This window comes from Haemaphysalis longicornis, unplaced genomic scaffold (assembly GCF_048455015.1).
Source record: "Haemaphysalis longicornis isolate Haplotype H1 unplaced genomic scaffold, Haemaphysalis longicornis Haplotype H1 scaffold_13, whole genome shotgun sequence".
Classification (NCBI taxonomy): Eukaryota; Metazoa; Arthropoda; class Arachnida; order Ixodida; family Ixodidae; genus Haemaphysalis; species Haemaphysalis longicornis.
This window is the reverse complement of record NW_027526233.1, coordinates 7,886,987-7,911,183: the sequence shown is the minus strand read 5'-3', so window position 1 is coordinate 7,911,183 and position 24,197 is coordinate 7,886,987. Positions and strand designations below refer to the sequence as shown.

The 24,197-nt window shown below is 45.9% G+C and overlaps 1 protein-coding gene across 1 annotated transcript in view; it reads left to right on the top strand.

The window, feature by feature from the left end:
- LOC144164323 (AB hydrolase superfamily protein YfhM-like) overlaps positions 1–24,197 on the top strand; it is an 85,237-nt gene that overhangs the window by 24,858 nt on the left and 36,182 nt on the right. The window contains exons 3-4 of the mRNA XM_077694818.1: positions 5,419–5,531; positions 20,184–20,314. Coding sequence (XP_077550944.1) covers positions 5,419–5,531; positions 20,184–20,314 — 244 coding nt within the window. The remainder of the gene's footprint in view (positions 1–5,418; positions 5,532–20,183; positions 20,315–24,197) is intronic.

Here is a 24,197-nt window from a genome sequence, read left to right as displayed (position 1 = left end):
CTCCAAGGTCCCTGATATTTGGAACTTATTGCATTGCTTCAAGAATTAATGTATACTATGGGGGTGCATTGGCTCTTGCCATAATTTCTTTTTTATGTTCCGAGGCCCGTATTGAGCTTAGGTGCTACCCAATGGTACAATCACAACCGATTCACTACTCGTCTGTTTGTGGCTGGTTTCAAAGGAAGACATTCAGTGCCCTCTTGCGATTACCTTATTTCCGCGAAACTATAACCATGCACTACAACTGATGTAGTTGATGCTTCGGTCGCTGGTCTAACCTTCGCACGACCCCTGTTAGTGAGCGACTGAACTTGCCGCACTGGGAACGACTACTGCAAAATGGCGTCGGCCACTGCACTCCAGGCGAGGAACAGGGAAGGCGATGAGAGTGAAGGGAAAACATGCTGCAGTTACCCCATACCTCAGGTAACTGCCACGTTTTACCTGAGGGAACACCACGATCGCGTCCAAGTTGGTGTTAATAGCGTAACTGTTAAACTCCAATACTTGGCGACACATTAAAACCAAAGAGTAACTGCCACATCTCATTGTCGTAATGTCGAAGTTCATGATTTTACATTTTGCCATTTCCTCCCTTCGAAATTTTTTCCAGTAATTTTTGAGAACGCAATACGTAAACCAATTAATCTTTTTCTCGGTTTGGGAATTAAACAAAGAAAAACAATTCAGAGCATTAATAAGCAGTAGTGGTTCGCGCCAAAACCATTCCACTGAGGTACAAATTTTTTCTTAGCACAGCATAAAATTTCATAGCCATCCCTTCCAATAAATGGATAATACCTTACTTGCCAAAGGAGGAGTAAAAAATTCGTACATCTTGAAGCATCGGGATCAGGTGCGGCTTGTCTTAGTGTGCGGAAGACGTTTTTAGACACGCGTACTTTACGCCTCCGCTTGTCAATTTTTACCGACAGTTCAAACTGTATTCATGCAAAGCATGTCGTCTTTTGCGGCTGCGCAGTTTAGGCCTTTCTAACATCAGAACTGTTAAGGCAAAGCTTTGTCCGTTCGTCGCACCAGAACACCTGGAGGACCGAAGAAAAAATGCGGTTAGTTAGGTCACGGCTCTGCTACAAACATAGCTGTTCAACTCGCCGCAATAAGTGAAAAACTATACAAGATAATGCCCCTTAGAGATACTGTCCTCGAAATTGAAGCGTCAGTTCAGCACATGTCCAAACACTTTGACGAAATTATGAAACGCCCCGCACGGGGCACCTTGAATATTCAGGGTGACGGTGAGCAGCGACACATTGAACCCCGAGCTCCCACACATAAGCTGTGTCCAACCGTGGCGAGGTGTTTAAAAGTGAAGGGTAGAAGCCGTAAACGGTTGTCGTCAGAGACTTGGTCAAGCTCCGGCCGATGGGCTTCCTGCCTGCCTACTAGGCCGGGAGCTCCCGGACCTCTTTGACTACCAGGGTAACGTCAAAGGAGAAAGTACCCCCGTCCCCTGCTTTTATACTATGCTTTATGGTATTGTCTAAACACCCCTCCCAAACGTGATCGGCTCCCTAAAAGGTGTCGCACCGAAGTATTGTTTCCCCCATTGCCATCCTTAACATTTCCTGAACGAGATCATTACTCTCGATTTCTCGTCATGGAGTCGCTCAGTCCACCCCATCCTCTTGCATCTCAGTCAGTCTTCTTGATTGCAAAACATCGTGAAGCCATAATAAGAAAATGATAAAAGTACAAAAAACAAAGGTCTGGTGATCTCCTCATCGAAATAAATGACAAGCAGCAGTCCACAAAGCTTCTAGCTCAGACTAGACTGGCTGATCTAGACATCATGGTCACACCCCATCGGAGCCTCAACAGCTCGCAGGGTGTGATATCCGAGACAGATCTCCTGAACGAAACGGATGAGGATCTCCTTGCCGGCTTGAAGGATTAGGGCGTCACTGCCGTGACACGCATCACTACCAGCAGAGACGACAAGGATATTCCCACCAAGCACATTATCTTGACTTTTGACCGGGCAGTTCTCCCACAACACATAAATGCAGGTTTTATCCGTTGCTCCATCCGTCCCTACATCCCGAACCCGCGGCGCTGTTTTAAGTGCCAGCGGTGCGGGCACGGTACAACCTCTTGCCGTGGTCGAACGTCCTGTCCAAAATGCGCGGCGCATGATCATCCGAGCGACAACTGTCCATCCTACACCCTCTCTTGTGTGAACTGCGGCGGGCGGCATGCAGCGTACTCCCGCAAATGCGAAACATTTGAAATAGAAAAAAAAGATATTCAACTTTGAGGTAACTGAGAACATCACCTTTCTGGAAGCGCGAAAGAGGTTCGCCTCTCCCTCTGGGGAGGTTGTTGTTGTTGTTGTTGTATCCATTTATTTTAGATAATTCAAAAATGCCTTGGATGGCATGACAAAAGGCAAACAAAACTGCCTGACGGGGCCCTGCCACCCGTAACAATCAGAGGAGCAGCGGGATCATAAGGAACAACAATTAGAGGAAGAAGATAACAAAAATAAACAAACAAAACAAAAAAATAAAAAAGCTAGTTACATCCGTTGGCCAAAATAAAATAAAATAAAAGGTGCACACTGGCGTAATCATACCAGAACAAAAATATGAACACACAACTGATATCGGAACCAACAAAACAAGAAACAAAGCAATCACACTTCTGTGGAGACCAGTGTCACTCCCGCCTCTGACTTACAGTGCACCATGCGCTGTGTTGGCTCGCAAATTTGAAGGACCTCTCTGGTCGTCTTGGTAGGTGGTACTTGCGCCTGCAAGAATTCGACGTTTCAGTAGTCTATAAAACCGGGAGGAAACACTCCGACGCCGACTGCCTGTCCCACGCCCCCGTCGACCCACCACCACAAGACTCCGATGAAGACAGCGCGTTCTTCGGAGTCGTAACTGAGAGCGATCTAGCCACCCAACAGCGTGCCGACTTCGAGTTACGCGTCATGATCGACTACCTAGAAGGATACAACGTCGTCGTTCCCAGTGCCTTCAAACGCAACTTACCTGCATTCAGCCTGAAAAACTCCGTCCTCGAGAAGAAAATTTCAGCCCCGGAAGGAGAGCGAATTACCTTCTTCTTATCTCGGCAGATCTTCATGACGAAATTTTGGAAGCGTGCCCCGACGACCCGTCTTTCGGACATCTCGGTACAGCTCGTACAATTAGGAAAATCAAGATGAAGTACTTCTGGCCCCGCTTTGCATCCGACGTCACCCACTACGTCCGTAGCTGCTGTGACTGCCAGCGACAAAAAAACGCCGCCGACAATACCCGCCAAGTTTCTGCAACCGATCGCCGTCCCGTCGAGGCCCTTTCAACCGATTGGAATGGACCTTCTAGGCCTGTTCCCTACGTCACAATCACAGAACGAGTGGATTGTTGTAGTGACAGACTACATGACGCGCTACGCAGGGACCGCCGCTCTTCCGAGGGGGACTGCACAAGAAGTCGCAAAGTTCTACATAAACCAAGTTGTGCTGCGACATGGAGCACCTGAAGTCCTAATCACGGACCGCGGAACGGCCTTCACTGCGGAGCTTATGCAAGGAATCTTACGCTACAGCAACACGTATCACCGAAGAACGGCGGCATACCACCCCCAAAACGAGCGGGCTAACGGAACGTCTGAACAAGACGATCGCAGATATGCTGTCATTGTACGTCGACGTTGAACATAAGACTTGGGACAAAGTGCTCCCGTTTGTCACGTTTGCGTACAACACGGCTATCCAGGAAACTACGCAAATGACGCCGTTCGAAGTTGCCTATGGAAGACTTCCGACTACGATGCTTGACGCCATGCTTCCGCATTTAGAAGATGACGACCTCAACCCCGACGTCCAAGGATACCTTCAGCGTGCGGAGGACGGCCGCTAGCTCGCTCGAGTTCGTACAACGGACCAGCATCTGGTGGATGCCGGGCGCTACAACCTCCGACGCCGAGACTTCGAGTACCAACCAGGGGATCGTGTGTGGGTTTGGACTACCATCCGACGACGCGGAATCAGTGAGAAGCTTCTGCGACGGTATTTTGGACCCTACCAGATTCTACGACGTGTCGGCCAACTTACTTACGAGGTGATCCCCGATGGTGATTCCGAAACATCACGACGACGCACGCGGCCCGAAGTCGTCCACGTGGTTCGCTTGAAACCTTACTATGCAAGATGACGGACTTTTTTTGTTGTTCCTTCGGACTGTCTTTTATTTTAGCATCGGGTTGATGCACTTTTAGAGAAGGGGTAATTGCGGGAACCATGTATAGCTTTGTTGATTTATTGTTTTTTTAGTACCGGGACACGCCCTGCTGTGTTATCTGCGTTCCAAGCAAAACGCGTCTTGCGTTCTTTATTTTTAAGCCTCACGGCGTATCACTCTCAGATAAGCACACTGTTTCGCCCTAACGTCGTTAGCCCAGAATAATCTTCAGTGATCTACAATGTTCTAGATATGAATCGACGGTTCCAGAAACACTCGCACTGAAAGATAAAAGCCTGCAGAGCAGACGCCGCGGCATTCGGTTCGACGACTCTCGCCTGCACAAGTCACTTTGTTGACCGCTGCTTCGCCGCCTCTGTATTCTTTTGACTTGCTAGGGGAGCACAAGTTCGCTCCAATAATTTTCTTTTTCAAGACAACTGCGTCGTCCTTTGCTTCGTGACAATATTGCCATGTTTTTCAGTTTTCTAATTCGATCTTTCGTCTCCTAGGAAAGTGTAGCAGTATCCTGTACAGGGATCGCACTTCCAACTTCTACTGCACACCCTGTGATATTGCGTGTAAGATTGTCGCTGGCTTCCTGTGTCGTAGACTGCTTCTTCGGTTAGAGCATAATGGCGGTTCTGCAGCGCGATCCTAAACTCTCGAACTTTCCCTGTTACTGTTACATCATTGATCGGCTTCTTTCGTACTAGTTTGTTACGGTTCCTGCTCAAATCTAGCCTTATTCGAGATATTACCACAGGGTGGTCACTGCACCTCGCCCTTCCGAGCACTTCCACAACCTGCAGTATGCCAGGGCCATCGCATAGTATACAGTCTATTTCATTGTTATGCTCCCCTTTCGGGAGCATAAAATTGTTTACATAAATCTTTACCTCTCGTGACTATGCTGAAGGTGCTATGCCCTTATTTGGTGGCGGGTCCGCAAATGTGGCAGCCCACTTTTTTGAAGGTAGGGTGCGCAGAGTATGCTCATAAAGACGAACACTGGCAAAACTTACACTCTCACGTGAATACTAGTTGCTGTCTTCTAAATACATCCGAAGCAAACGTTTCTGCATTACAAGGGTAGTGTCTTTTTTTTATGAGTTAAGTGAGAGTCAAGGCACACATTGCCCTTCAGTGGCACTGTAACTGAGTTCTGAAACCCCGTCGTCTCTTTGACCTCCTGCTTGTGCAGATCGCGTGACCAGGACCACCGGGCCCTGCGACCGCCAGGATGTGGCTCCTGTCGAAAGTGGCCACGGCCATCTTCTACGGAATCGGGACGAGCATGTGGGTGTGGATGCAGGCGTACGTGAAAATTCAGGAATTGACGTACGGAGATACTCTCTTTGTCCCGAAGCTCCGCACAGCACCCGCTGTTCTTATGAATCCTGTGTTTGGACAGCACAAATTTCTGGAAATACCCGTACGTAGTTTTCCAGTTCGCTTAGATAGCAGTACATAAGCAAAGCCGGGTTAGTCAACGCTGTGCCGATGTTGAACAGCTTGCAGAAACTCCATTATGAAGTGAATATGGCAGCAATGAAGTTGTGCAACACAAAAATAGAACACAGACCACAAAGAAGCGCCATGCTTTTAAAAATCATAGTGTCAAATTCACCGTTACGAGTAAAGCAGCCTTCGACAAATTGATTACTTCTGCGCAGTCTGTCACTAAGCTATCGTTTCCCCTAGAATATTGCAAATTCGGGGTAAAATGTATTCCCTATTGCGTAGTGAGTAAACACGTTTAAACTACACCTTCGCATTTTCCGGATTTTTTCCGATACTGGTGATGGGATGAAAGTGTTTAAGGTTCAAAACAAGTAGCCCATTGAGAGCACTAGGCCACCCTATCGATGCATTATAAAAGTACAAAGTGACGCAGAGAAAGCCAACGATGAATATATGGGTAATAATTACGGTGTACAGTTAATATTTACAGTATAGCACCACACTCACGCACGCATGCACGCACAAACACACACGCACGCAAATGCCCGCCCGCACACACCCACACACGCACACACACACACACACGCACACACACACGCCCCCACACGCTCACGCACACACAAAAATGTATGGAACCTGTTATTTCTGGTTCATCTCCAAATTTAGTATATGTACACGCCGAAAAAGATTTCTACAATATGAGTAAGAACTAGATATCGCCATCCCAACCTAAGCGGGAAATATAAAATGCAAGCGGTTTAAATGTTTTTGTTCTATGTATCAGAGTGCATGTAGGAAGGAAGGCCCGTAGACTCGTCGGATAACAAAGAGTGTGCTCTAGCAAAAAATTTCTCTGCCCCTTGAGGGAAGTATTGTTATTTTAATCGATACCACGTTCACGTGCGCACGCACGCCAATATACACCTTTTGAAACTCCAGGCCATGCTCGTGTAGCATTCACGAGGCTATGTCTACCACTCACGAATAACTTTCGTGTACATAATTTGGTGTTCTAGAACACCCGGCAGCACTATCTTATTGAATGTGTAGTTGTAGGACGAACAAAAATAATACTTTTGTTCGTGCTACTGGGGGCAGCTTCTTTTTAACGCAGGAATATAGCAGAAATATTTATAAGGCACCTTATGGACGTTAAAAAAGCTTACACTGTTTGAGCAACCATAGTGCTTCAAGGTGGCAAAAGCAGCGAAATGTTTCCATTGAGCCTCATCATGTATTTACCATAAAACGCCTTCTGTAAAGAAAGAGGAAAAACAACACCAACTTAGGGCGGAATCTCCAGAATACCTGGCACGATTGCCATTAATAGGTTGCGATGCCATTCCATGTGTTGTTCCGTGTACGTAGTCCTGTTATGAATGTTGGATACAAGGTATTTTGAGCGAATTTTGTATTTTTCATTAGTAGGAATGTATGCCGCATATGCAACAAATCGCACTCGCCATAAAGTATGCACCTGAAGCTGGGTAGAGATACGGCAACCCAATTCTCGAAGTTGGCTATAGTCACAGCAATGGAATCGACTAGCCCGAAATGTTATTTCCCTGATGATAAGGGAGAAGTCACGTTTATCGCAGAATATCGCACCACGTGAAGTACTGGTACTCTAAATATAGTACTTTGATGTGCTAGTACTTAAAAAAATGAAGTACTTTGAATGTTGGGGCTCACGCACACGCTTTAGTGTTACTAAAAAATTGAGTCGCCGCCTAATTGGTTGCTAGTTTTCACTGTAAATATTCACATAAGACTGCGCCGAACCCGCAGATGGATCAGTCTGAGATGCGAAGCCTTCACCATGGTTCCGAAATTGTACAAATATTTTGTTAATATTGACCGAGAAACAGTCCTGATAAGATTTGAAAAAAATATTTATCTATATGCTATGTGGACGTGCTGTGGGAAGGATAATTAAAAATACCACAGCTGGGCCATGACAGATGGAAGATTACCGGTGTGCTTGTATGGTCTGCTTTTAAGCAGTTGTACAAAAGACGAGCGACAAACGCCTGATTGCGGACATATAAAGCTGCACCGAGGCATGACTACAGGTCGAGTCTTAGGTTTGAGAAGGAAGACGGGAGACGCTCACGCTCTTTTTAAAGAATCTCCACTTTGCCTTCAAACATTTTAGGTGATGATCGCTGTGATGAATTTCCTGACAAAAGAACCAGGATGTACAATAACTTCCTTTGTGCACTTGTCTTGCGCGTCAGATAATACCAGAACTGTGCATTGCGATGAGTAATGCCCTGAATAAGTCATGCCTCCTGCATTGACCACGTTTAAACGTATTGACAGATACGTTTCGGGTTCAAGATCCGTGTTGACGCATAAATGTTTTTCGCAACAGTGTACGGTTTCTCGGCAGTTAAAAAGGGCTTCACATAAGAGACGCAGATAAAGCAATGTCAGCCAACGATTGGGCGCACGCAAAGATAACCTTCGGCTAAAAGGGGGATCGAGGGACCAGAGTATGTCATGAGTACATCGTTAGTTCTCTGCAGGAAACTTTCCCTGACTGTAAAGAATAAACAGGGGTTTAGAACACGCATGTTATTTCTGAGAAATATGCACTAAATAAAATAAATTGATTACACGGAAGCTTACTAAAGCTTCACGCGTATATGGTGTAACATGTTTGCCGATTTATCTTTCATATGTTTATGAACGGCTGGGAGTATTGAGGTCAAAAATAATGAGCTTATTGTGATCGCAATTTGATGTCCCAAACGTCCTAAGTGATCCCTAAGCCGAACCATTTATGCTAAGGGAAAGTCAATGGCTTAACCAATGACCTAACCCACGACTTAGCCAAGCAAATAATATTTCCTGAAGTTGCCACGGTTCTGTTACTGCGTTCCTGGACAAGGTTACGAAAACTTCAATGTTAACACAAAAAAAGTGGAATCGAATTATTAAGGGGTTTGCACCACGTTAAACCTAAATAAAACAAAAACGACAAGAAAAACTGCAGAATAACGTTGCAGATTACTTTGCATTCAGCCTTTAACAGCAACAATGGAATAGCTTTACTTTGTCGTAGAGGGAGCGCTTTGGAACCGAACTGTTGCATTCACAATTTATACTCTCACTGCACTCAACCTCCAGTGAAAGAGCCAGGCTCGTCGCAAGTGTTTTTACAAATGGGGGCTCACGAGAATGCTTAGTGCTTTTCCGCTACGTGAAGAAGGATGACCAGCGAAGCTGGGCTCAGTCCAAGTAGTGCACGCAAGAAAAGTTCGTTTCCAATTTGGGATAGAGCGTTGTCCCTAGCCAATTCTCCGAATAAAACTAGGAAGCACTCGAGATTTTTTCTAGCAGAGAAACATAGGGCGGTCCGTCTCAGTTCCGCGTCGTAGGCATCTTACTTTCTATGTAATTCCCAAACCCGAAGCACTCGACCACGCAGGACCACAGCGATGTCGTATCGGGCCGTGAGATGACCACGTTGCGATCCCCCACCAGCCCAACGGGCCTGTCGTCAGTGAGCGCATGAAGCCTGGCGGCGCGTGCAAGCCACCCGACCACACACGCTTAACCAGCAACCCCTCATGTGCTGCACGTACTTATACATGGAAGAGACGTTCAGCCAAAATAACCATCTGGAAGTCCTTGAAGCTGAACGAGGAATATTCGCTCACCCCGGCGTTCCAGGCCGGCAAGTTTCTCTTCATCCGGGAATGATTCGCAGCTACTTCAGGACGTGGAATTTAAGGCGCCAATGGCGGCGGTTGCCCGCTCCACAGCAGCGGTTTTGGGATGTTTTTTTCGCGCCCATCACGCTTCTGTCCGCGCCCATGCTACTGCAGTTCCCGCTGTGACCCCCCATGGTGGCTCAGTGGCTAAGGCTTCGTGCTGCTGAGTCGAAGTAAGATGGAGGAGAAATACCAAAATGCCCGTGTGGCGACATTTAGGTGCACGTTGAACATCCTCAGGTGGTCAAAGTTAATAAGGAGCATTTCCACTACGGCATTCCTCATACCCTGGTACTGACTTCGGCGCGCTAAACCCGCGTTAAACCCAGCTAAGCGGAATTTCAATTCCCGCTTTCCTTCCTGCGAGCGCAAGACACCCGTCCGTCCCAGAACTAGTTAACAGTGCGACTGCTGGCGATGGTGCTGGCTTCGTTACTGTCCGATGACGCAACTTGTGAAGACGCGTCGGAGGTGTAGGGGAAATGGGCGGTGGCGAGGAGGAGAATAGAAGCGTTGCACAGTAAAGAGGCTGCACCGGAACGAAAAACTGGGGTATTTACTGTTTCGCTGTAATATACTACTTCGCTGTAAGACAGTTCCTACCTACGCTTTTCGGGCTTTAAATACGGGTAAGGGAAGTTGGGGCATCGGTGTGTTTGTCAAATACAATGAGAAGGCGGAAGTGTGAATGCTTCGTTGTTCATTTTGTTGCGCCATAATAAATCCTATTCGTTCTCTTTTATTTGTCTGCTAAAAGCAGTTCCGAGCAGCTACAAGCAGCTTCGTATTTTATTTGCCAATAAAACGTGTATGGAGGGACTAGCTTTACACTGCTTAGAACTGCTAACAGCTGCTTTGAGGCGGCTAATAAAAGGACCAAATATTTTGGTATATTGCTGACGCTTGGCGCCAGATGTCAACAATTGTTTACAGAAAGTTCTTGACGCCATGACTGAGCTGGGATACATTCGAACAGTTTATGAAGCCAGTTGTTTTTAGCAGTTGTTTACATGGCCAGATTGCTATTTGGGCACTGTTTTGATCTGTTCCGGCATAATCTATGTCTCCTCGTGCTTTTTAAGAGCCTAGCATTCGTTTTGGCCACTTTTTTTGCAATGTGATGCAATGTGAATGCCGGCAATATTCCCGCGGAAGAAGGGAGTTATTGTTATGACGTCTGTTGCGGGCGCGGCTGGTAAACGTGTCTGCAGAGCAGTCTCCGAGCAGCGACGGGGGTGTGGGAGAGAACGACCTTCAGTGCGCAGGTGGGGCGCTTAAAAATTTCACCGACCCTTTCCTTTGTATCAGCTGCAGTATCACTGTACTCCTTTCCGCACTGTAGAGGCCCGTTCAGGCTTGCGACGAAGCAACGTGATTGCTGGGTGATATGTACAGTGATTCCAACCTGCGAACGCTACTTCATGCCATATTTAAAACAAAATAGACGAAAACAAAAACCACAGGAAAGTAAAACACATGACACGTTTGGCCTTCACACAGCTTAGTCACTATTTGACCATGCTACGAAACAAAACAACAAAAGAACACAGCCTCGAATTCATCCCCACAAAGGCACCACAAATGCGCACATTGTTTGCACCTAACATATTGTACAGTGTTTGCTTGTACATATTGCTTGAGCACCTCTCTTCACTCTGGCAAAACTCCGCGCACACCTCACATTAAAATTGGTCTCATCAATGTAGTAGCGTCACACCGTCGTGCCATCGTTTTACAGCCATTCTGCGTACTCCTGGGGCTTGGCCTCGACTTCCGGGCTGTTTCTCTCTACCGGTATGTGCGTGGCCAACTTTGGGGAGTAGCCGTGGCCATCTAACAATTGGTCCGTGCTGGGGAAACTATTATCAAGCTGTGGCATGGTTTCGGTGAGGGCAGACCGAATCTGAGAAAGCGTGAAAGATGGGTTATTGTCAACAATCTTGGTCAGCGCATGTACGACGGTCAAGTCGAACTTCTTTGACGAACCGCCACGCTTTTGTGCGTTGCTGCACTCCATTGCTTCAAGGGATCTAGCCGTCTTGACGTTTATGCCAAGCGTCTCAGCGAGGATTTCTATGTCGCCACCGCGCCGATAAACCTCAACTTTCCGGCTCTGTCGACATTTGAAACGGAGTTGTACGCCTTCTTGCCTTGAAAAGGCGCTTTCTTCGGTGCTCCACGGGATATTTTCTAACACCCGCATGTTAGGAGAGCGGTCTTTTTACTCCGTCGGGGCCGTGTGATAATCGTCTGCAAGTGTGTTATAAGTATCGTCTATTCCAGCATTATTACGCCACCAGACCTGCCAGCTTTGTGTAACTAGCATCAGAATTATCGTCTGCTCCGAGCGTAACAATGCCTTAAGACATTTCGTGGGTAAAAACTCATTAATTCTTTTCTGCAGTGTTAAGCAATATTTACGAATCATAATATCGTCTGCGAGATCGTCAGAAATATCACGTGCTGACGACAGAAGTGTTGTCTGCTCGTGTAAAAATACGCTGGCAAATCTTCTGGGGCAACAATACTCCAGCAGACGACACTTCTGACGATCTCTCAGACGATCACAACACGCCACCTACGGATCAAACGAGACCGCTCTCCTGGTCTGCGGATGTTAGTAAATGTCCATTAAGCTACGCACATATGATATTTTGCACGTAAGATATCAAGGACACCACGTTTTCATCCCACCACGCGCATGAAAGCCCGCAAAGCTCGCCTAATTCCGCACAAAACACCCCTGAACAACCCTTCTACAGCTGGAACAAATTAGTTGGAACTTGGGTTAAATTCGCTGGCACCTGGATTAAATTCGATGGCGTTTAGATTAAATTAGATGACACTTGGATTAAATTGGCTGGCGCTTGGATTAAATTGTACGGCGATTAGATTAAATTCAGCGGGAAAACCTGTAGTTTATTTCGGTATAAATGGCAATCACTAAGCTCACATGCCGAATTGTTTCGGTGTCTGCGCTTGTGTCGCGCGGTGGTGTAGATCCAAGCTGGCACATCAGCTTGGTTCCGCTGTCTCACCCTTCGAAAGACGCTCCTTTCCGTTTTCTTCCGCTGACTCACGGCCGGCCTACATCGGCGGCGTCCACCGCAGTAGCCCGGCAGTGGCCGTCGCTGCTGCTGCGTTCGGGACCCCGCCCCCGCGAATTCTAGGTAACGGCTGGCAGAAGCTCTGGTTTCCCTCTTTGTAGAGCCGCGTGTCTGAATTCAAGAGACGTCGCATTGGCAGTTGTTGTGGGTGTCGTTTAAAGCTTTGATTTCCAACCACCTTCACAACCTGGATTGGAGCCATTTTTTAATACCTCATTTCCTATCATGCATAACCAAAACTGACCCTATACACCCGTCATCACCTCTTCCTTTAATTTATTTTACGGTCATTCTGGCCCACTGGTTTAGTATTTTCTTGGTATCTACTATTGTTTGGCACTCTTTGCCCCAGCTGGCGTAGCGCCAAAAAAATTAAACCATCAAAATCATCATCATTATCATCAGATACATATATTTGTTTTTCTCAGATAACTTTTCTTGCGAATTGTTTTCTATTTTTCAGATTTTTCTCGTGAGTCTCTAGGGGCAATAACCTCCATTTAGGCTATTATAACGAACAAAGGTAGAACTTCCGCCAAATCTGCAGTTTTGTGGATATTTTTTTCGTCTTTTCGCTACAGTATTTCGTCTTATTCGCTGCAGTTTATTTCGTATTTCAAACGTACTGTTGGGGGCTATTTGTTTTATTGTTTGTTGTGTTTTCTAGTTAGTTTATGTTTTGTTTGTTCTATTTTGATAGTTTTTTTGGTATTTTGAAATTCCGATCGTATCTCTGTTTATGCGATTATAATGATCAATGGTTGGTCTTCTGCCAAAAACGCATCTTCCTGGAGATTGTGGGCATTACATGGTTTTTCGCCTTTTTCGGTAGTTCTTTAAAGTGTTCTGATCAGCATTTTGAAGACTTTTTCTGTTTATTCTTCAGCTTTGGGGGACATGTGTAAGATGCACGTTCTTGCTTAGGTCAATTACTTTTGTAAGATTTTAGAAGTGCAACTTCTGCCAAACCTCCATTTTTGTTAAAATGCAGGGCAGATTGCTTTTGTAAAATTTTAGATGTGCGACTTCTGCCAAACCTCCACTTTTGTTAAAATGCAGGGTGTTACAACGTTTCTTGCCCTTTTGGCGTTTTATTTCATTTTAGCATTTTTTGCAGATATTTCCCGATAATTCTTCATATTGTGGGGTGATGTATAAGATGAAATCAAAGGTTGACACAAGCCGGTCTGGAAGGAAAAGCGCATTACAATAATTAAAACCAGCACCGATGAAGAACTTTTGATTTTGTCAAATCACTCTGGTTTAAAAAAATTTTTTCTATTTTTCTTACTTTTTGTTTTCCAAAAGTCAGTCCTACCCATCCTCTCCATTTACGGTATTATGACTTCCGCCAACTCTGCGTTTTTGTGGAATGCAGGGCGTTACCCCGTCCCGGTTGTGAGCGTACACGGCACAGAATGCTACGCAGTAAAAAAAACCGTGTGTGTAGGAACTTCGCTCCCACAACCTCCGATAGCCACAAACCAATTTTTCACGCATGTTTAGATGTTTTCCACGTTGAAAACGAACGTCTTCCGGCATAGTAATTCCTTCTGCAGCTGTAGGCTGTACAGTTCACATAAAAAACCCTAGCAACCAAGAACTGATTCCCCTTCGTCTGCAGTGCCGGCCCAGTTGCAGCCCTGAATTATCGCTTCTGGCTAGTACGGTGGGACCACCAGAGGCCGCCGCAGCTCAATGAAAATGTCGGATTCCACAACGTTTATAAATTCACGGTGAACTTCGTGATTCCTAAAAGTATATGAGACTTGGAGTATAGTTCGAGCGGTTTCGGCGCCCGGTACCGGGAAACGTACTTCCTGTGTTCACGGCCCTGTAGTTACACCAGCCGGCCATTCTGTAATGTTTACCGCTTGACTGTGAACAATTTATTACAAAACAAATGAAACTCGGCGTTATGCTAGAAGCTTCCCAGCGGCAAATGTCTGTGTTTTTTTAAGACGCACGTGTGTTTTCCAAGCTACAGAGCACTAACTATCTTCGACTTTGCGGAAAAAGTCCCTATATTTTCACATTTCGACGAAGGCAGTTCTTCCGGGACCTCCCCTATTACTGCTCCGCTGTTTACGATGTGGAATATCCATGCCAGTACTTGTATCTAAGACAGGATTTCTAGCTTCTTTGGGGATGCTACCACGAATGAAATAGTACGCACAATACAACTCTAATGAGGGCGAGAGGCAGCCTCACAAGAAACTAAAAGATGGCCTGTGCTTTTGCATCGCTCATCGTAAAAGTGCAATGAGCTGGTATATGCTTCCGCCTCTGACTACTTGATATCTTCTTTGTAGATCTATAGTCCGCCACGCGCCACGCAAGCGCTACCGATTATAGACATTCAGCTATTTTACCAATCCTTGAGAAATCGTCGGCGCGGCCGCTCCCTTGATTGATCACCAAATTATGAATAAAGGAACTGCTAGTGACAAATAAAATATTGTTTGCCAACGACAGAAGCTCATCAGAAGATTTTATTACATCCGTGATAACTCAAGCAAGCCTACGTGCTTCCCAAATGTTTTCGCCCTTCTACGTTACTTGCTAATCGCAAAATTAGCAGTGGTCTGGTGCGCCAATGCACTTGTGAGACTAGGACGAATCGCGATCGAAGCATTGATGTACAGGTCCGCGGACAACCAAACGCAGCCCGAAAGAGGTGGCGGAAATGCATCGTGGCTCCGCCTAAAAATGCCGGCGGGAGGCAACACAAGACCTAGTGGCATTCTGTGAAACCTGCGCACCGCCCCCGCCGCCATATCTGACCTCGCAATGTCCGTGCCGATGTCTGGCGATGTGCGTACGCAAGGGGCTTTACGTGTACACAGCATTGTACGTCATGTAACGAGAGCGGCGCACACTGTAGTACTATTCGCGCGCAATCTGGGGAGAGCGCCGGTAACTGCAGTAGCAAAGATCACGAATTTCAAAGGGTAGAAAACGCAAAAATAAAGCAAAAACCCTAAACAATCTAACGAGAATTCGCGGAAAAAGGCGCCGTCAACAATGATGAGGGTGCGAAGTACAGCGACGCGAATTGTCTTTCGTGTGGCGCTTGTCATTTACAGTGCATTTACTGTACCTCAATATCATTTAAAATTCAAAGTGCATCAGCATGCACGGACGATGACACTCATCACACAAGCAATACAGAACTTGCGTCGGAGTGCTCAGTCGCACCCTCCGCATCGTTTACGGCGTGGAAGTGTGTGATATTTTAATTGTCGATCTGCTTGCGGGTCTGATTGGGCCTGGCAGTTTTCGAAAGCAGCGCTTGGCTGTGCAATGACGGTTATTATATTTCCGCTCGCAGCCGTTAGCGCGACTGTAGCCGCCGCTTTTGAGTGCGAACAAGTTCGGCGCTTGAAAACGTGCCTTCTTGGGCTCTATAAAGCGCAACCACCGATGTGTACTTCTGCTGAAGGGCCGCATAGCATTAGCAACCTGCCACGCAAAATTTTCTCAAGAACGCGCGTTTTGAAGACGAAGCCCTTTAGCCCGTGTCTATGTCTGGCGTGGTCCGTGCGCAATGGTATTTACGTGCGCACAGCATTGTACGCCACCTATCGAGAGCGGCGCACACTGTACTACCATCCGCGCACCATCTCGGAAGAGCGCCGGTAACTGCAGTAGCAAAGAGCGCGAATTTCAAAGGGTACAAAACGCAAAAATGAAGCGAAAACCCTATTGTGTTTAACTTTGGTCTGAACAGCGCTGAGCTAACTAGTTGCAGCCGCTACTTAAGCGCGAACAATTTTACCCCGAAGAAAAGAAAACAGTGAGTTTTAGCAGACCGTTTCGTTTTGCTACAATATAAAGCGGGAGCGCCAATACGCATGCGTGGCGAGATTGACTTCGAACGGCATTGGCTCCGGTTGCGGTGAGCGGGCCACCGCTACCGGAGTGGAACGTAGGAAACAGTCACTTTAAACTCACCACCTTAATATCTGAACCGAGATTTTTTTGAACAGTGATAAATTTCCTAGACATTTCCACTCGGAATGTGCTGGTTACATTCAACAGCATCGTTTTGTTGTCGGTTTATTTGCGTTATATCGCAAACGCAGGCAATGGCCAGCCATGTCGGCAGGCAATATTATGCGGCCAGTGAGCAGGATATGGATTGTTGCGCTTTAGGGCTTGCGACATGGCCAGCTTTCATGGAAGCAGCTTTTTCGAAATCAAAAGCGACGGATGTGGTTGCGGCTGAACGCTGCGAAGGGCAATGTAACGAGCGCCATTGTAAAGCCAAGCGCTGCACTTAGAAAACTGTCACACCCAATCAGACGGACATGCAGAGCGGCGATTAACGAGACCTTGCAAGACCAGCGGACTTTCATATCAGTGCTATACCTCCATAAAAATCGCCCTTGTAATTTTATTCTAATGACATATCATCCGCCCATTCGTACGCAGCACGTGCGTCTTAACCTGCTCCATTCTCCTTGTCAGTGAGAGACCATGAAGGAGGGTCTAGGAATTTCATTTGCAGAGAGCATGAAGTCCTCTATTGCCGACTTCGTCCAGCCTTGGGATAGGTCAGCAATCTGTTGTGACATATCCTTTAACTCCATTCACAAGCAAGACGCGCCCAAAGAGAGAATAATGGAACATTTTTTTACAACTGAAAGAAAAATACCCGTACACTGCCTATTACACAGATGCGTCCAAGTCTTCTTCTGCTGTCTCATGTGCTGTACATGGTCCTCGCTTTTACAGCACAAGTACAATAAATATAAACAGTACTATATTCACAGCAGAAGTGTATGGCATTTCAATTGCACCACAGCACATCAAGCAAACCATAACGCAACACTCCATATTCTTTACACACTCTTTAAGTGTAGTTAGAGCTTTACAATCCTTCAAAGAACCAAGAAACTATGTTCTCAAGTGCCTAATTAGGTCAGTAATGTCTGCCTATAATTCCAAACTAAAAGTAATTGTTTGCCAGGTCCCCGGACACAACGGCATTCTGGGAAACGAAATCGCTGACGAGAATGCTGCTGAAGCCGCTCCCCGCAGCACCATCGATGTACCCTATGTTCCCTACCTCGACCTGAAACTATTGGTACGAAGGGCTCTTGGTAAATTTCGGCAGAAAGCGTGGGATACACAGACAACAAGCTACACACTGTAAAGCCACACTTAGGTAGGCACATAACAGACAGAGAAGACAGACACACGGAAGTAGCCTTAGCCAGGCTACGGGTAGGCCACACTTAAATAACACATTCACATTTGCTCACTGGGTCTTCGAGACACCTGTGGGGCAGGTGCGAAGAGGGCCTATCGGTAGTTCACATACTAGTCACATGCAAGTCACTACACACCACACAACGTGACACTTTCCAGAAATCTACAGACGACAAATGCCACTCTACCCACCGAACTTCTAAAGTGATGAACCAATGTTTTCTGTTCAACGTGTGTCTAAGCATTTGTCAGGAGTAAAATTTCTGAATGTCATATCGTATCATGCATAACCATAACCTGGCCCTCTACACCAGACACTTACATTGTCTTTATTTGCTTTTACCTCTGTTGCTGATCAGCTTTACTATTCACTTTTAATCTATGCTGGCCAAACATCGGTGTTTGGCACTCTTTGCCCTAGTTGGCCTTGCTCCATTAAAATGCAACCATCATCACGCAACACTTTCTCAACTTTTTCTTGAAATCTAAAATGCTTGAAGAACGTTGACAACCAACACACCAGTGCTTAGATACGGGGGCCGCACAGACCGCAGCAGAAAAGTACTGTCCTATTTCCATCAGATAACTTGCAAACTAGCTCAAAAGATTTTTCTCTCTTTCCCGCTCTTGACGTTCTTCGACGGCTCGAATTACGTCACTAAGGCCATGTAGCGGCTTTTTGGTGGTTTTTCTTCAGTTTCAGAATGAACGCTTTTCGATAGCGACTAGAAAACAACAAAAACAAAGCCGAAATGGAATCCGTATCTGGTGCGATGATCAAATCAGGCAGTGTCGCTATGTGCTGGCGATAACTATGGCTTTCGCAGTGGTTCCAAACGCGAAGGAAAGAGCAAAAGGGCTTATCGAAAGTGTGTCAGGAACGGATTAAAGATTTCAGATAAAGCGGAGGCGGCCGTGCGCACGCACCCCCGAAACGCTGCTTGTTGCTTCCCGTCGGCGTTTCTAGGCGTCGCGGCAAAGCATTTCCGACACCGCTCCCGTGCTCATTTTACGTCTTCGCGCACCTGTACAGTTCGATCCATTGTTAGAGGGGAAAATCGAGCCCGTGGCCGCTGCGCTGCGCGAAGCGTCGGGGCCGAGAAGTGGCGAGAATCGGAGACAGTCGGCCCATGCGCAGTGAGCGCACGATGTGGGAGAAGCCGCAATGTCGTATGCTACGGCCCTCCGCCGTATAATTTTGTACTCGAAGGATGCTGAGCGGCACGACGGGGCACCGTAGCAGACGACATAGCGGCTTCTCCCGCATCGTGCGGCCAGTGCGCATTGGGCCGACTGTCGCCGATTCTCGCCACTTCTCTGCCCTGACGCTTCGCGCAGGGCAGCGGCCACGCGCTCGGTGGTTCCCTTTAACAATGGACCGCACTGTACATAGTATGAGACATAATTGTGCTTTCTCTCAAAGCGCTCTTCCAGACCTCTCGTTGTCGATGTTTGCGGTCCTTCTCAGCTTTTCGGTGCGTTTTACGGCCAAGTGCAGTTCCCTCTTGCGCATACTTTTGAAAAAGTTATCTCATTCTGTTAGTTACTGCCTGCTTCCTGTCAATATTTTGGTCACATCACAACTGATATAGGTATCTTTACGTGGTTTTTTTAAAGGGTTCCTGACAAGCTTGTGTAGTCATTTCCAAGTTTCTGCTTGCCGTCGTCAGCTTCGTATTGAGCTCATTGTTGAATAACATGCGTATACCATTATGATGACCCTGTCTAACAGTGTATTTACATGCATGTTCAAATGCCTAAACAAATAATCCATGGTTCAATCGCCACATACACACAATGTTGCAGGCCCCCTAGGTGTATGCTATTCGCATCCTGTTGGACCCGACGTCCCACATCGCGTAACACTACTGCTAGGGGCCCTTCACTGAATAAACGACTGAGTACTAGGTTAGTAGGCTATAATAAATCGGCCGTGTAATATATCAGTGGAACTACCAGTGGATGACCATTAAGCAAGTATAATTCCCTGCTATAAAAGATAGAGACGTCGAAAACCATAGCACCCACGTATACTCACCTAATGCATGCATCCGATTATTACAACGTAGTTGGAATAACGTTTCGAAAGTACATGATTAAAACTAACTAGAGTTTATAACATCAATTATTCAACTCTCAATATTCCTACAAGAATGGTTAATGTTTACTGTATTCCATTGTCATGTTAAGTCTTCCATTATTTTTTCCTCATACTAATTAAGCATGCTCAACTAACTTAATTAGTTGTACATCCGATTGAACAGCCTGTGTTGTTTGTTTACTGGTTTTTACAATAACTGTTTGCAATTTTATGATGGCTGCGCAAAATTTAACGTACAATTTACACGAATGAGTATTCGAACGCTACTAGCAGTTTAGCAAAACAGGAGTGCTGCAATCGTGTTTCGCTTTTTTTAAGGCGTCAAATGGTTTTAATAATTCATTGTAACCCTGTTCTCTTTCAGAATATAACAGTGCATTACGTAACGAGAGGCTGCGAAGACAAACGGCGGCCCTTGCTGCTACTACTGCACGGGGTCCTAGATTTCTGGTTCGTCTGGGACAGGCAGATACCCGAATTGAGCAAGGAGTTTTGGTATGGCTCAGTTCTTGCCCTTTTACTGCGCACGGGTACTTAAGTGGCTCAGCTTTTAGAGCACAGCATGTCATGGTCATAAAAACGCCGAAAATCTAACACGGTTTAGCACGGCATCAATGTCCGCAGATGGTTTTTGGTGTTCTGGCACATGTCTTTCTCCTTGTAACCTTGAAGACCGGAAAAGTGTGTTCATTAACAAAAACATAGAACCTGATTCCTCGCCACTCATTGATTGATTGTAGGGGTTTAACGCGCCGACGCAACGCAGGCGATGAGGCGCGCCGTAGTGGAGGGCTCCGGATTAATTTTGACCACCTGGGGATCTTTAACGTGCGCCGAAATCTCGTACACACGGGCGTTTTTGCTTTTCGCCTCCATCAGAAAAGCGGCTGCCGCGGCCGGGAATCGAACCCGCGACCTCGTGCTCAGCAGCGCAACGCCTTAGCCACTGAGCCACCACGGCGGGTTTTCCTCGCCACTCAATTCTTGCTTTTAAAAGCATACTTCTTGGAGTAAAAACTCTCAAAAATGGGTGCATATATTCACATCATCTAAATTACGAAGTGAGCAATGGTGTCATTAGTTTCGTTGTGTAGGTACCAAACAATAAAACAATCAGTGCCGTCAGCCAAGTAGAGTCAAACTGGTGTTGCAAAAAACGTAACCGAAATCCCTTTATTATCGGAAGGGGCACGAGCGCCCTGTTTGGGGTGGGGTGAAATGAAGGGTGCAGGGTAAGGTAAAATAAGAAAGCCATCACAACGATCTCGGTGTTTGCTGGGGGCCACATTTGTCGGCACCTACCCGTAGGGAGGAAACGTGGCACCAAATGAGCTGGGCGATAAGCTCGCTCACCAGTTTTCCGTCTGTTTTTATATCGGCATTACATTTTAGCACCTTCACATGACGTGTTTTGAATGAACGAAACCTTTTTTGGGGTGCGAAATGTCAAGCATACTAAGGCAGTTCAGGCTATCTGGGTATGTATGTGTTCAGACCTACAGACCAAGTGATAGAAAATGTATTATATGAGGAGTAATATTTACCCTGCTAGATCTAGAATTACTTTACGCACTGTGAATGTAAACGGTATTGGTAGGGGCTATTTGTCCACAATGTCTCCACTTCATCTGCAACGGTTTCATTATGTTACCGCAACAAGCCCCTAGTGCGGCGCCCCTGCCTTACTGTAAGGTAACAGCATTTTAAGTTATGTTCAAAAACTAATAAAGCATACTTATTTAGAAACGGCTTAAGTAAAGTATAGTTAGAAAAACGCTGTTGAAATGTCTTTTCTACTGGGGTAAACAGCTCATAGTAACAAATTTACGTTCTTAAGTAAAATAACGTGAGAAAAATACCATTGTAACTGCTCAAAGAAGCCCCCTAAAAATACTAAAACACGCAGCGCTATTGCAGAAGTCATCGATCTGCCCAACAACCCTGCTGTATATTATATTCCCTAGTCGCTGCGACTGGATTATAGGGTCGTAATTAAGTATAGATATTATCGGAGCCTGGCGGCATAGAAACCAAACGTTCTGTTAATACGTGTGTTTTTCGAACTAAAACAGCAGCAACTAGAAATAACCTTCGAAGTATATTCGGCAAACCATTCCGGGATTATTCAATCTGGCCGTTTACTGAATCGTAATAAAGGTAAAAACAGCGGAGATTGAGACGGCCACAAAAGGAAGAGTACATGGGTAAGGGGGAGTACTGTGTACTCAGGACTGCGCCTATCCTAAGTTCTCTGCTTTTCGTGGCCGTCTAAATTTGCGCAGTTTTTACTTTACGTTAAAGATGCTCCAAATCGCCCTCTAACAAGTCCTTCTCAACTAAATTTTAATATATCATAGGATGGTAATTTTCTTGGATATTCTACCATTTTACACCTCACACCCACATCCACACACATGGGCATTAAGGATGCGTGTTGTCGCTAAACAATTTTCGGCCAAATGACTCCTAATCCGACAAGGGTGTAATTTTAACAAACAGGAAAGCACCACAGAACAAATGCTCAGGCTTGTTTATTTTGCTCACCTTCGGGAAAAAAATTACCCCATGAATTTCGGCAGTGACCGAAAACGGTGCGAAGACAAAAATACTGCTACTGGCCTCGATTAACGTTTTTTAGCCTGCTGCTTTGGTAGGTTAAAGGAGCCATGAAGAGAAAATACAACTTCGTTTAATTTGAAAGAACTAGGATACAGTATCTCACTCAGCTCCATTGCAGCCCCAAAAGGTGTTTTTTTAACGAAAAAAAAGCAGAAAGTATTTAATAACTTTCAAATTTTGCGCCACAGTGGCGTGTTATGACCGAGAATGACGTCATACGGGCCAACAATAAAACGTAATTTTCAGTCCGTTAACTGCACGTTAGCATTCAAGTGATGCGGTAAAATGGAACTAGAGGCCCCATTACAGACGTCCAGTCATGTGTCGTCGCGACAGGTCAGTTAGGGGGGCGCGAATTGCACAAACAAGGTTCCGTGACGTCATAGAAAAGTTGCGGGAAATTGGCTAGGGGGTCGCCATGGCTTCACACATTTTCGTTAATATCTCCGTTATTTTTTCGAAGATTGCGATGATATTGGTATCATTGTTATCGGGACCAAGCAGTCTTTCTAATAAACCCAACTTGTATTTTCTCTTCATGGCTCCTTTAAGCAACGACTGTGTGCCCGCAGTGAGTACAGTGCCATTGTGCGGCTCTGACCAATGGTGTAAAAACGTTTCAGTAATTTCCTTGCGAAAGAGCTCATTGCGTCGCTGGCCTTCGCACCCACACTCAGCTCTTCATTCTTAACTTACAAATTTACCTATTCTTAACGAAGAACTTCCCTAGCCATGAAAAACTTGTGTCACTGAAGGTCGTTAGAAAGGCCCGATTCTTGGCCAGGAGACCTTTCGAACGGTTCAGCAATAGGTCCTGAATCGAAAACATCATGCATTCAGAGGTTCAGGGATGCAGCCCTTGAAAATCATCTCTTTGACACGAACGAGGAAGTTTGTTTTTGCAGACATGATTTTGCTTTTTATTTCCGGCCGGGGTGGCCTTTATCCTGATGAAGTCGAAAAGCGAAAACATTCCTGTGTTTAGTTTTTCCGGGCACCTTGAAGATCCCGAGGTGGTTAAAATTACGCCGAAGCGCTCCACTAGGGTGCGTAGCAATGCCCAAGTGTAGTCTCGGTCCGTTAAACCACCCCTGATTGGAATTTTGTATACAATAATTAAAGCTACACTCCAAAACTCAAGAAGTTGCTAGCTACCCAGCAAAGCAATGCTTTGGCCTTTAAACTTTCTGTGGAGTGTTGTTTTGTTTGTTGGCATGCATGATTTTTTTTATATTCTCCTCACTGCCAATAAAATTAAAAAGAGTTCGGGTGTAGTATTATTTCTGCAATGAGATTAAGCAGCAACTCCGGTCGCTAGTAGACTGCGTATGAACAAATACTGTTCTCTGTTTATTGTCATGGTACCTGAGCGTTAAAAGGCTGATTCTAGTATATTGTTTGTAGTATATTGGCCGTTGTAGTATATTGTTTCGATGTAGTTTGCTTTGCAGAAGTTTTTTTTTTTTTTAGAATGGGATCTTATAAAATTACGCTGCCCTCGTGCATAGCCTGGGCCTTTTCTTGGCCGATGCTTCCATGGAGGTTACTTGTAGACCATTCGCATTTTTTTTTGGTAATTATTTCTTCAGAGTATCCTCTATGCCCAGCTTGCGTTACCTTCGAGAAAGCGACGGAGATATACGAACACGCCGTGATCTCGCCACATATGAGGTTGTTTAATGGAAAGGGATTGTGATGCCTTGCGAGAACACAACAAACTGGCAACAGCTGCGGCTTGCGGTACAAGCCGCATAAGGCG